This window comes from Myotis daubentonii, chromosome 12, assembly GCF_963259705.1.
Source record: "Myotis daubentonii chromosome 12, mMyoDau2.1, whole genome shotgun sequence".
NCBI lineage: Eukaryota > Metazoa > Chordata > Mammalia > Chiroptera > Vespertilionidae > Myotis > Myotis daubentonii.
Genome location: NC_081851.1, coordinates 44,945,113 through 44,958,368, shown reverse-complemented (window position 1 = coordinate 44,958,368; position 13,256 = coordinate 44,945,113). Strand labels below are relative to the sequence as shown.

Below are 13,256 nucleotides of genomic sequence, written 5' to 3'. Positions count from 1 at the left end.
TATCAGAGCTACTCTGCATCATGAACCACCATTTTCCAAGGCCATCGTCTTCATTTCTAAATCATTCCAGATATAGGATTTTCTGAAATCACATGAAAACATCCCAAATCTAAGATGACGATTAGCGTAACATTAGATTATTTTTTCCATTCATCCTATAAGTGTTCCATTGGTATCTCCAGAAAGTAACCACTAAAAAATAATCTCTCATTTTAACAGATATCTTTATAGGGAGATATCTAATATTATATGTGAGGTCATGCTCCTATGGGAAATCAACAAACATATTATTAGATTTCCTAGCTACATTTTTTTACCTAATTCTATCAGTTCACTTGTATGAGCATCATACAAGTTGACAAGCACTGATACATGTCATTCAATCATACTATATGTTCGCTAGACATTTTTATTGTTGAAAACTAAGCAATATTCAGAATATTTAGTAATATGAAAAAATACTAATATAAAGGCAAATCCATGTTTTTTTCTAAAGATAATTTTAGTAAACATCCTTGCCTTATATTTACCCTACCTTTTCACTAAATGTTAAAATGAACTGGCACATTTTACTGAAGATACAGGTCAAAATGCAAACTCAAACACTGCCAGTAGGAATGTAAACTGGTACCATCCTCCAGGAGAATAAAGAGCTTCTGTAGGCCTTGGCTGGATATCTCAGCTGGTTAGACCATCATCCTGATATACCAAGGTTGAGGGTTAAATCCACAGTCAGGGCAAACATATAAGAATCAACCAATGAATGCATAAACGAGTGGAATAACAAATGGATGCTTCTCTCTTTCTCTCTAAAAATCAATAAAATAATATAGAAAGAGAGATTCTGTGGGCTTACCTGTTCATCTGAGATATTCTGGAATGCCATTAACATATTAGGACATGTAGGAAGAAGCATCAGTAGTTCCCATACACGCCTAGAGAGGTTTTCTGCATGAAGATGAAGTTCTTCACATCTTAAGCTCTACATAAATAAGAACAACTGCTTATCAAGGTGGATCAGTAAAAAAAAAAACCAAAAAAATCCCTAAACTTAAGTTCAATTTTTTGCATAAAATCACTAATGATCAAGTTTGATAATATTTTATAATCTTACTATAACAGTGAGAAATAAACTATGTACATAAATACATTTATCAATAAATTATGTCAAAGTTACAGTCTTTCTTCCAACTTGTTATTGAACACTTTTCTGGGAAGAAAAGTGACCTTTAATTCTAGCCCTTTTTCTTAGGAAACTTTCCAAATCACAGTGAAAATGTCTGTTTTATAAAGACATACAAGTAAATTTCAATAGGACTATCAACTACATCCCCTTTGCAGGTTACTATTCTAAGTTCTATGAAGACTTGGTGGATTAAGTCCTTAACCTTACATTTGGGAAAAGAGTATACCTGTTCTTCTTATTTTGCCTATCCATACCTATATTTTCTTCTCAGACAAGCAGGGATTGAGAGGAAAAGAAAAATTTTTAACAATCTATTTTTCTCCACTATCATTTGTTAAATTTGACTCCATAAGGTGTTGAAATACAATTACTAGGGGCCTGGTGCACGAAATTAGTGCACTGGGTGTGGGGGGGGGGGGGGAGTGTCCCTCAGCCCAGCCTGCCCCCTCTCACATACTGGGAGCCCTCAGGCATTGACCCCCATCACCCTCCAATCGCAGGAACGGCCCCTTGCCCGGGCCTGACGCCTCTGGCCTAGGCGTCCGGCCCGGGCAGCAGGGACCCGCAGCTGCAGTGGCCCCACGATCGTGGGCTTCGCTTTAGGCCCAGGCAAGGGGCCCCTAGCTCCCAGGACTGCCAGCTTCGACCGTGCCCAGCTCCCATCGCTGGCTCCACCCCTACTTCCTGCTATCACTGGCCAGGGCGGAAAAGGCACCTGATTCTCCGATCATGGCTGGGGGGCAGGGCAAAGGCGGCCCCAGGGCCGCCTTTGCCCTGCCCGCCAGCTCTTAGCTCCCCCCTGGGTTTCCGATCACTGTCAGTGGCAGGGGGCTTCTTCCTGTTTTCCCTTTCGCCTCCCTGCATTGTGCCTACATATGCAAATTAACCGCCATCTTGTTGGCAGTTAACTGCCAATCTTAGTTGGCAGTTAATTTGCATATAGCCCTGATTAGCCAATGAAAAGGGTAGCTCGTACGCCAATTACCATTTTTCTCTTTTATTAGTGTTGATGTTTCAGGAAATATGCAAGAAATGAATGGGCAAGTTTCCTGATTTTTTCTTTTTAATTATAGCACAACCTCAAGGGTTAAATAAGCAGCAAAAGCTCATTTATAGTTTTGGATTTTCCACAGAGTATGAATTTGTATATTATTATTCTACCACTGCTGTTGTCATTCATTTTTTAAAATAGAATACATAGTCGAAAACCAATATGGCGGCATCGGTAAACACCTGAAATTGCTGCCTCGCACAACCATTTCAAAAACACAACTAAAAGGCAAAACGGACAGCATTCAGAACCACAGGAAGGCTGGCTGAGTGGAAATTCTACAACTATAAGGGAAAAGAAAAGCACACTGAGGCTCAGAGGAGGTTTGGAACCAAAGTGCAGAGGTACGGAGGCGCACGTGGAAAGGACTGGAAACTGAGGATGCGGTTGTCTTTTTCAATCGGGAGGGAGGCACAAGCTTCCTACTGCTCTGAACTCCAGTTCCGGGTGAGTCTTGGGGAACCCACACTCATACAAGGAGAAACTGAACTGTCTGGCAACGGGCAGAACTCGAGGGCGGCTTTCTCTCAGAGGTGCTTGCAGTGATTTCTGCAGGACACTGAGACCCAGGACCCTCGGAGACCCCGCCCCACCCAAGCTGTGCTCAGAGGCTTTTGCATATGAATGGCCTGACCCTGTGAGATCTAAAATTACCTAACAAACTGCAGCTGAGTCAGAGAGACCCAGAACATCCAAAAGAAGGCCCAAGGCCCCACAGCAGCTTGCATTACTTCACAGCTGGGCCTCATCTGGGTAAATCCAAACCCCAAACAAAGAAGAGGAATCTGCAGATCTCTCCATAGCTCCTGCTGGGTAGCCTCAAGCAGAGGCTAAATTAGCACCTCCTTAGAGAAACAAGTGCCAGTGTACCCAGTGGTCAGAGTGGGACCATCCAGATTACAACTCCTCAGATCCATAAGGGACACACTCAGGGGGCAGACTCAGTGAGTACCAAAGCCCCACTAAAGCGAGTCTTGCCCATAAGGGTGTCTCCAGCAAAGAAGTTCTCCCACCGTAGACACAGCTGATTCTCACAGCCAATTGGCCTGGAGGTCAATTCCTCCCATTGATACCTACAATAATCAAGGCTTAACTATAACAAGACTGTGCACACAGCCCACAAAGGGGTGCACCAAAAGTGTCCACCTCAGGTAATTGGGGAGGCTGAGCCACTGGGCCCTATAGGACTACCTAGCACAGAAAGCCACTCTATCAACACAGGGAAGCAGCCAAAATGCGGAGACAAATAAACAGGTCACAAATGACAGGAATGGAGGAAAGCAAACGACTGGATATAGAGTTCAAAACCACGGTTATAAGGTTTTTGAAGAATTTTCTAGAAACCACCAATAAATTTAGTGAGACCCTCGATAAATCTAGTGAAACCCCCAAGGATATGAAAAAGGACCAACTAGAAATTAAGCATACACTGACTGAAATAAAGAATATCATACAGAGATCCAATAGCAGACTAGAGGATCGCAAGAATCAAGTCAAAGATTTGAAATACGAAGAAGCAAAAAACACCCAACCAGATAAGCAAAAAGCAAAACGAATCCAAAAATATGAAGATAGTGTAAGAAGCCTCTGGGACAACTTCAAGCATACCAACATCTGAATTATGGAGGTGCCAGAAGAGAGAGAGCAAGATACTGAAAACCTATTTGAAGAAATAATGATAGAAAACTTCCCCTACCTGGTGAAAGAAATAGACTTACAAGTCCAGGTAGTGCAGAGAACCCCAAACAAAAGGAATCCAAAGAGGACCCACCAAGACACATCATAATTAAAATGGCAAGAACAAAAGACAAAGAGAGAATCTTAAAAGCAGCAAGAAAAAAAGTTACCTACAAGGGAGTACCCATATGATTGTCAGCTGATTTCTCAACAGAAACTATGCAGGCCAGAAGGGAGTGGCAAGAAATATTCAAAGTGTTGAATACCAAGAACCTACAACCAAGATTACTTTATCCAGCAAAGCTATCATTCAGAATTGAAGTTCAGATAAAGAGCTTCACAGACAAGAAAAAGCTAAAGGAGTTCACCACCACCAAACCAGTATTATATGAAATCCTGAAAGGTATTCTTTAAGAAGAGGAAGAAGACTATTTGCAGCAGCATGGATGGAACTGGAAACCATTATGCTATGTGAAATAAGCCAGTCAATGAAAGAAAAATACACATGACCTCACTCATTTAAGGCCTGGGAGGGTTGCGGGGGGGGGGGGGGGGGGGGGAGGGGGGAAATAAGAGATCAACCGCAGCATAACCAATGGTCACAAGACACTGGGGGGTAGGGGAGTCAGGGGGCAGATCAAGGGGGGGGGGGGGGGGAAGGAGACATATGTAATAGTCTTTGTAATACTTTAAGCAATAAAACAACATTAAAATATCTATATATCTATATATATCTATATAAATATATATAAATAATACATAGTCTAGATTGCCAAAGGACTCTTTTATACTCTGAGGCCCAGTGCACGAAATTCATGCACGGGGGAAAGGGGTGTCCCTCAGCCCAGCCTGCACCCTCTCCAATCTGGAACCGCTGGCTCCTAACCGCTCGCCTGCCTGCCTGCCTATTTGCCCCTAACTGCTCCCCTACCAGCTTGATCACCCCTAACTCTCCTCTGCTGGCCTGATCACCCCAACTGCCTCTGCCTCACCCCATACCCAGGACCCAGGATTCCCTCTTATAGCCAGTCGCAGGCACCCAGGACCTGGGCTTCCCTCCCTCTGACCAGCCACAGACACTCAGGACCCAGGCCGGCTTCGCCTGGGCCAGCCACAGCCATAGGGGACCATGGGCAGGCGGCTTTACCTGGGCCACAGCTGCAGGCACCTGGGACCGCGGGGCGGGCAGCTTGTCCCTCTCCTGGGCCGCAGCCCCAGCCGCTGGCACCTGGGACCACGAGGCATGCGTCTTGTCCCTCTCCCGGCCCGGGCCGCAGGCACAGGCGCAGCCACTGGCACCCGGGACACAGCCTCAGCTACTGGCGTCCAGGACCGCAGGGCAGGCAGCTTGTCCCTCTCCAAGGCCACAGCCCCAGATTCTGGCACCCGGGACCACAAGGCCTGGGTCTTGTTCCTCTCCCAGGCCGGGCCGCAGGCACAGGCACAGCCGCTGGCACCCGGGACCGCAGGGCGGGCGGCTTGTCCCTCTCCTGGGCCGCAGCCTCAGCTACTGGCGTGCAGGACCACGGGGCAGTTGGCTTGTCCCTCTCCCAGGCCGCAACCTGGCTAGTCCCCATTCCTCTCTCATGAGCTCATTTGTGCCTGGCTGGTCCCGTTCCTCTCTCCTCAGTGTTGAGTGTCTGAGCTGCTAGGGCATGATGCCCATTTGCATGTTAGCTCTTTATTATATAGGATAAAAAGTAATTTGGTTCTTTTTGTATAATGGTAAATAGCTAGTATACTCTGAAGACAAGGGAATGTTAGAGATGGAGTTTCAAGGTAAATTTTGCTTTTCATAATCCTAATAAAGATAGAGAAAGGCCCTGGCTTGTTTGGCTCAGTGGGTAGAGCATCAGCCTGAGGACCAAAGGGTCCTGGGTTCCATTCTGTTCAAGGGCACATGCCAGGGTTGTGGGCTCGATTCCCAGTGGGGGACTTGCAGGAAGCAGCCGATGAATGATTCTCTCTCATCATGAGTGTTTCTATCTCTCCCTCTTCCTTCCTCTCTGAAATCAATAAAAATATATTTGGGGGGAAAAAGAAAGAAAGGAAGGGAGGGAGGGAGGGAGGGAGGGAAGGAACCCAACTAATAATTTTGCTTTAGTTAGGAAAATGGTAGTGAAAGTTCTTCAGTAAAAATAGAATTTATTATTTTGTAAACTCACAGTTTTTATATAAGAAAAAGATGGAATTCTGCAAAAAACTATTTGAAGAAAAAAAAAATTTCACCCACCTTATATGACTATATTCTATGTTATGTCTCTAAGGCCCTACAATATGAGTCATACACAGTGAATGTCCTTTATTTTTATCTTGAGGCCAAATCAGTCTTCAACAAGATACTCCACATCAACAATGATATACTTACCACAAATAAAATTCAATAAAATACCTGCTAATGAAATAAATTCTTCCCTTTTGTTTAGGTCTCATGTGGACTATTCCAATGGCCTACTAACTGGTCCTCCACCTCTGGCCTTTGGAATGGCCTATTAATTGGTCCTCCAGCTGTGGTATTTGTTTTCTCTCAGACATCTTCCACACTAATACCTAAACTTAGTTTCTAAAAGCCCACACCCCGAAAATGATCCCATGTTGTTGCTAAAAAGCCTTCCATGATGATCGCCATCCTTTTTACAGAGAATAAAAAACTCATGCAATCCTCTGTGGTATTGTTACGATCTCCTTTTCTGTCCTTATATTTGTACTAGAGGCCCGGTGCACAAATTCATACATGGGTGGGGTCCCTCAGGGTGGCCTCCAGAATGGGGCTGAAACTGGCTCTCCAACATCCCCCAAGGGGTCCCAGGTTGCGAGAGGGCACAGGCCAGGCCGAGGGACCCCACCGGTGCATGATCAGGACAGGGAGGGGCCCCAGGAGGGCTCCAGGGTGTGTCCAGCCTTGTCTCGCCCAGTCCCAATCAGGGACAGCTGGCTGGGGAGGGACGCAGGAGGTTGGCCAGCAAGGGAGGGAGGGTTTCAGGGCATGTCCGGCCCATCTTGCTCAGTCCCGATAGGCCGGACACCAGCAGCAGACTAACCTACCGGTTGGAGCGTCTGCCCCTTGGCGGTCAGTGCACATCATAGCAAGCGGTTGAGCGGCCTTAGCAAATCATTAGCATATTACATTTAGATTGGTTGAACAGTTGACTGGTCATTGGACGACCGGACACTTAGCATATTAGGTTTTATTATACAGGATTACACTACACTCACAGTCCCAAGCTTTTCAAACATGCCATTTACTTTTCTGTAAATCTGTAATGTTTCTCTTTACTTTTATCAGCAGCTGGACCCTATATTAAAGACTCTCCTTTTGCAAAATCCTCTCCCCAATTTTTTCCTCTCCCCTATATTCCCATAACATCCTACAGAGAAGGGTAGCACCCTTCTGGAACACTGGAGAACTCTTGTAATTATCTTTCTCTCTTTTAAACTGCCAATATAGTCCTCAAAAGAAGTAAAAAGTCATTAAGCCCTGTCCTAGTAATAGCTCAGTTTGGAGTGTCATCCCATACACCGAAAGGTTGTGTGGTTCAATCCCTGGATCAGGATGTGTCCGGGAGGCAACCAATCGATGTTTCTCTCTCTAAAAATAAATAAAAATAATATCCTCGGGTCACGATTTTTTAAAAAAAAGTCATTAAGTATTTATGGCATAAAATTTAAAAGGTGAGGAAATGGGAGTTCATGGGCATCTATTATTAGTTACTTGCTTGAACAAAAGGGAGATTTCTTAGGAATTAAGAATGTACCCACTCATGGTGGACTCCCAGCTGCCTGTAGTGAACTTTGGCTCCCTGCAACCAGTGCTGCCTCCTGCCCCACTTCTCTGTTACCTGTGGGTCAACTCTACAGCCCTCACCTACCTTTTGTCGGTGCGGCCCCCACCTGCTCCTTGGATGCTACCTTCACCTGCCAGGCCCTTAACCCTAGCTGGGGCAAGCAGAGCTTCACCCAGTAGAATTAAAGCTATGTCAGGATTATCGAAAACTGAGCAGCAACCTTGGGGGACCCAGGTCATCATGTTCTCCCCCAACTGCAAAGTCTTTCTCTGGTCTCAGTTACCATCTCAAAGCCGCACCCATCACCTACAGCGGTGTCTTCTGCACCCAGCACATTGACTTTCAACAGCAGGCCTCCCACTTGATGCCCTACACTGGATGCTGAAGCCCTAGCAACAGGCAGATCCATCTTTCTGAGAAGGAACTTCTTCCCTATAGGCAGAAGAGCTTGGGCCTCCCAGGGACAAGGAGCCTAGATTATCTCCACCCTGAGAGGGTTCCCCTTGCACGAAATTCATGCACGGGGGAAAGGGGGTGTCCCTCAGCCCAGCCTGCACCCTCTCCAACCTGGAACCGCTGGCTCCTAACCGCTCGCCTGCCTGCCTATTTGCCCCTAACTGCTCCCCTCAGGCCTTTTATACAGACTATTAATATACTAGGGGCCCGGTGCATGAAATTCGTGCACTGGGTGTGTGTGGGGGGCGGGGGAGTGTCCCTCAGCCCAGCCTGCCCCCTCTCACATACTGGGAACCCTCAGGCGTTGACCCCCATCACCCTCCAATCGCAGGATCGGCCCCTTGCCCAGGCCTGACGCCTCTGGCCTAGGTGTCCAGCCCGGGCAGCGGGGACCTGCAGTGGCAGCGGGGGGCGCCGCGATCGCACGGGCTCCGCCCCTGCCCCTGCAGGAAGCCTCTGGCTGAGGCGTCCGGCCCGGGCAGCGGGGACCCGCAGCTGCAGCGGCCCCGCGATCGTGGGCTTCGCTTTAGGCCCAGGCAAGGGACCCCTAGCTCCTGGGACTGCCAGTTTCGACCGTGCCCAGCTCCCATCGCTGGCTCCACCCCTACTTCCTGCTATCACTGGCCAGGGCGGAAAAGGCGCCTGATTCTCTGATCATGGCTGGGGGGCAGGGCAAAGGCGGCCCCAGGGCTGCCTTTGCCCTGCCCCCCAGATCTTAGCTCCCCCCTGGGTTTCCGATCACTGTCAGTGGCAGGGGGCTTCTTCCTGCTTTCCCTTTCGCCTCCCTGCATTGTGCCTACATATGCAAATTAACCGCCATCTTGTTGGCAGTTAACTGCCAATCTTAGTTGGCAGTTAATTTGCATATAGCCCTGATTAGCCAATGAAAAGGGTAGCTCGTACGCCAATTACCATTTTTCTCTTTTATTAGTATAGATAAGGGGAAAGGGGCAGCTGAGAGGGGTTATGGAGCTGGGGCCTCGCTTCCCCTCCTCCCTGCTCCCCTGGTCCCCTATCCCTGGGTCCATTTGTTAAAAAAAAAATAATAAAAAAAGAATGTACCACCACAAAAGAAACCAAACTATCAGGAATAGAGGACTCAGTGGCTACCACTGTATCCATGATCACATACATTTTAGAAACATAGAAAGAAGTCACTTATTCTTGAGAAAGAAAGAACAGTAGCCATTAAAGGCAAACCACTATTAATTGCCACTCTACCTCAAAATAATGATTCTCTGGATGAGAAAATCAATGAACCCCTTAGGATAAATCCATTTAAAGGTATTAAAAAAGTCAATGGACTGAAAGGATTCCTTTAGGTGATCTTATACACACTACTGACTTTAAATACCATCTTATTAGTGGTAACCCACAAACTTACTTTTCTAGATCAAACCTTTTCTCTGAGTTCCAAATTCATATATCTAAATGCTTACTTAACATCTACACTTCATATCCCACAGGCTTCCATTCTTAATTTCAAATGGAATCTACCTAGTTTCTCAAGCCAGAAACCTGTTTTCCTTCTTCCTAAACCCAAGTCTATCCCTACTCTTAAGCCAATCCACCACCAACCTTGATGTTTTGACCTACTATCTACTTTCTGTCCACTGCCACCATTCTATTTCAGGGTATCAATAATGCTCCCTTGGACTAGTGCACTGGGTTCTTTACACCTTTCTCTATCCTTGCCGAGCAAACCTATTACTTTTAAAACAGAAATCAGAACATGTGTGCAAAGCAAACCTACTACTTTTATTTATTTATTTTTAAAATATATTTTATTGATTTTTTACAGAGAGGGAGAGAGAGGGATAGAGAGTTAGAAACATCGATGAGAGAGAAACATCGATCAGCTGCCTCCTGCACATCCCCCACTGGGGAAGTGCCCACAACCCAGGTACATTCCCTTGACCGGAATCGAACCCAGGACCTTTCAGCCCGCAGGCCGACGCTCTATCCACTGAGCCAAACCGGCTTCGGCAACAAACCTATTACTTTTTTTTTTTTAATATATTTTATTGATTTTTTACAGAGAGGAAGGGAGAGAGATAGAGTTAGAAACATCGATGAGAGAGAAACATCGATCAGCTGCCTCCTGCACATCTCCTACTGAAGATGTGCCCGCAACCCAGGTACATGCCCTTGACCGGAATCGAACCTGGGACCTTTCAGTCCGCAGGCCGACGCTCTATCCACTGAGCCAAACCGGTTTCGGCAAACCTATTACTTTTAAAACAGAAATCAGAACATGTGTGTTCTGCTTAAGATATTTTAATGTTCTCCACTTTACTTTGAGTAAAATGGAAATAGCTTGCTAGTCTGGCTCTGCTTACCTTTCCAATCTCATTCCTCTCATCACCCTTCACATTCTACTCACTAGCTCTCTAACAATTCCTAAACCTGTTTAACTACTTATCATATCAAATTACTCTATCCCAGTGGTCGGCAAACTGCGGCTCGCGAGCCACATGTGGCTCTTTGGCCCCTTGAGTGTGGCCACGAAGTTTCAATCGCACTGTACGTGTGCTCCCGCACATGGTATTTTGTGGAAGAGCCACACTCAAGGGTCCGCAGTTTGCTGACCACTGCTCTATCCAAATCATTTCTCATTCAGCTGGCTCTTTACCCATCATCCCCAGATTACATATAGTCTACCTCAGAGAAACCTTCCCTGACCAAATAATATATAAATGAATCTCTATCACCATGTCCTAATAATTCACGTCTCAGTCTTAGCACCTATCTCTATCTATGATTTACCTGTTAGTTGATCTGAAACTATTTATCTGTTCGACATTATCAATTATCTGTCTTCCCCACTGGATTCAATAAACACCGAAACTATGCTTAGTTTGATCCCTGCAAAACAATACTTTAAACAGTATGCCTAGGTCATATCAGACACTTAAACAGCTAATGAATGAATAATTGGTTTCCTAAGTTTTACTGCTCTTAAGAGATTAATGAGAAAATTATTTTCCACTCCACAGAAACACACAAAAAAACTTTGTGGAAATGAAATGATGAAGTCACCTCGCGATCTTCTACTGCCACTTTTCCTGAAGGTGGTTTAAATGATGCAAGCATCTCTAATAAATCAAAAAGAGTAGTTAAATGTGGTTCTTGTAAAAGCAAAAGCATCGGAATGTTGTCCTTCTGAGGGGGTGGTAGGCAAGATGCTGGCAGCTGAACACCTTCCCCTTTCCGTTCTCTCCTCGGTGCACCCAAAGATACGAAAACCATCTGTGAAAATAGAAGCAATAGGGAAGAAAAACAAATAAAAAGTGTGCGTGTGTGTGTGTGTGTGTGAATCTCAAGTTTTTGGTGTAATAAAGTTCTTAAGTATAAAATAACTTCATTATGATTTTAATATAACAAAAGCAGTAAGAACTGTTTTTACACTATACCTTCAAATATTCCACTACTGTCTATAACAGGAAATAAATTAAAACTCAATTCACATTTATATGTACCTGCATATCTTTAAAACCAAGCTCATGAAGTGCTTTTTCATCATAATCTGTTGTTAGCTCATGTCCAGATGAAATCATCCTGACGGGTCCCATAAGGCCTCCTTAAAAATAGGAGAAAACTTAAGTGAACACTTTTATAAGAGTTAACTTATTTGGTGACATGAAAATATGGTTATAAGAATTAATCTCACTGTACATTAAGCTTACTATAATTATTGAGTAAAGTGGAGACAGTATTAAGCATCCTGCATTATTTTCTGTTGTACAAGTTAACCTTATGCAGTGAAAAATTAAAATGAAATTATCAATTAGCATCAATTTAACAAGATCAATTCCCTTCTGCTTAACACCTTGCTGACCAGTCATGAGATAAGTCATGTCTGCACTTACTTTAAGTAATTTTAAACTCTACATTACTTTCACACCTTACCAGTCAGCAATGTTTGGACATGGAACCATGAGTTATCTGGTGACCAGTCAGCAAGTTGTTAACAATGTGGAAAATTTTACAAGTAAAAAACACTATGGAGCTTTATGGGAACCTAAGCATTTGCCCTAGCAACACATGAAGATGAATCAGATTCAGTAATGCATTAATTACACAAGTAACCATCCAGTACTGTTTTAAATATATTTTTATTGATTTCAGAGAGGAAGTGAGAGAGATAGAAACATCAATGATGAGAGAAAATAATTGATCACCTGCCTCCTGCATGCCCCACACTGGGGATCGAGCCCACAACCTGGGCATGTGCCCTGACCAGGAATCGAACCCTGATCTCCTGGACACAGCAAGTGTTTTTAATGATCGAGTTTTCTCTTCCCTGTTCTTGCACACCAAAGCAAAGTAAAATAAACTATAATGCAGGAAAAAAATTAAAAAGCAAAGCTCTGACATGAAAAAATATGTATGTTACAACATCCCAGATTATGGTAAATTCAAGAAAGTCAATAGATTGAGTCATTTTATTTCCAGAAAGCATGAAGTCCTTTTTGCTGCCCACACCTTCAATTCATTTCCCACCATCATCCCTACCTAAATATGCTTTAGCCAATTAGCCTCCTTACTCTTTCTTGAAAATGCCAAGAATGTTCCCATCTCAAGACCTACAATGTTCCTCCACAGAAATTCAATAGCTCATTCCCTCACTTGCTTCACTTATCTAGCAAATGTAAGGCCTTTCGCCTACCCACTCAATCCACTATTTTATTTTTTTGAAAAGCAAGCAAAAATTTACTGACCACTGCAAAAATATACTTAGGACAACAAAACAAGGAAGGGCACACAAGAGAGCCTGTGCTGGGCTGCTCTGGCTCACTGGGAAGTCAAAGAAAAGAAGGCCGTGGAGACATGTTCAGGGGGTTAGCCTGGGACTAGGTGCCTCTGCCCATTGCTCCCCTGATTGCAAGTCTCATAGGATCCCTTAGAGGTTAGGGGACACGTGAGTTGTGGGGGAAGAAGAGGGAAAAGGAATGGCACGGGCATGCTCCCTGGAGGGAGAGGGCCTCAATTCACTATTAATCCCTTATTCTGCTTTATCTTTCTTTAAAGCACTTAATAGCATCTGACATTATATATTTATCTGTTTCTCCTCCATAAAAAAAAAAAAAATCCAATTTCA

General features: G+C 44.6%; 1 protein-coding gene across 10 annotated transcripts in view; it reads right to left on the bottom strand.

Moving 5' to 3' along the window:
• Positions 1 to 13,256, bottom strand: part of USP34 (ubiquitin specific peptidase 34) — a 245,626-nt gene that overhangs the window by 108,881 nt on the left and 123,489 nt on the right. For all 10 annotated transcript variants that reach the window (XR_009447947.1, XR_009447948.1, XM_059659684.1 and 7 more), the window contains 3 exons: positions 11,635 to 11,735; positions 11,195 to 11,404; positions 857 to 982 (listed from right to left, as the gene is read on the bottom strand). Coding sequence is in view for 8 of the 10 variants with exons in the window: in XM_059659684.1 (XP_059515667.1) it covers positions 857 to 982; positions 11,195 to 11,404; positions 11,635 to 11,735 (437 nt within the window). In the remaining 2 variants the exon portion in view is untranslated. The remainder of the gene's footprint in view (positions 1 to 856; positions 983 to 11,194; positions 11,405 to 11,634; positions 11,736 to 13,256) is intronic.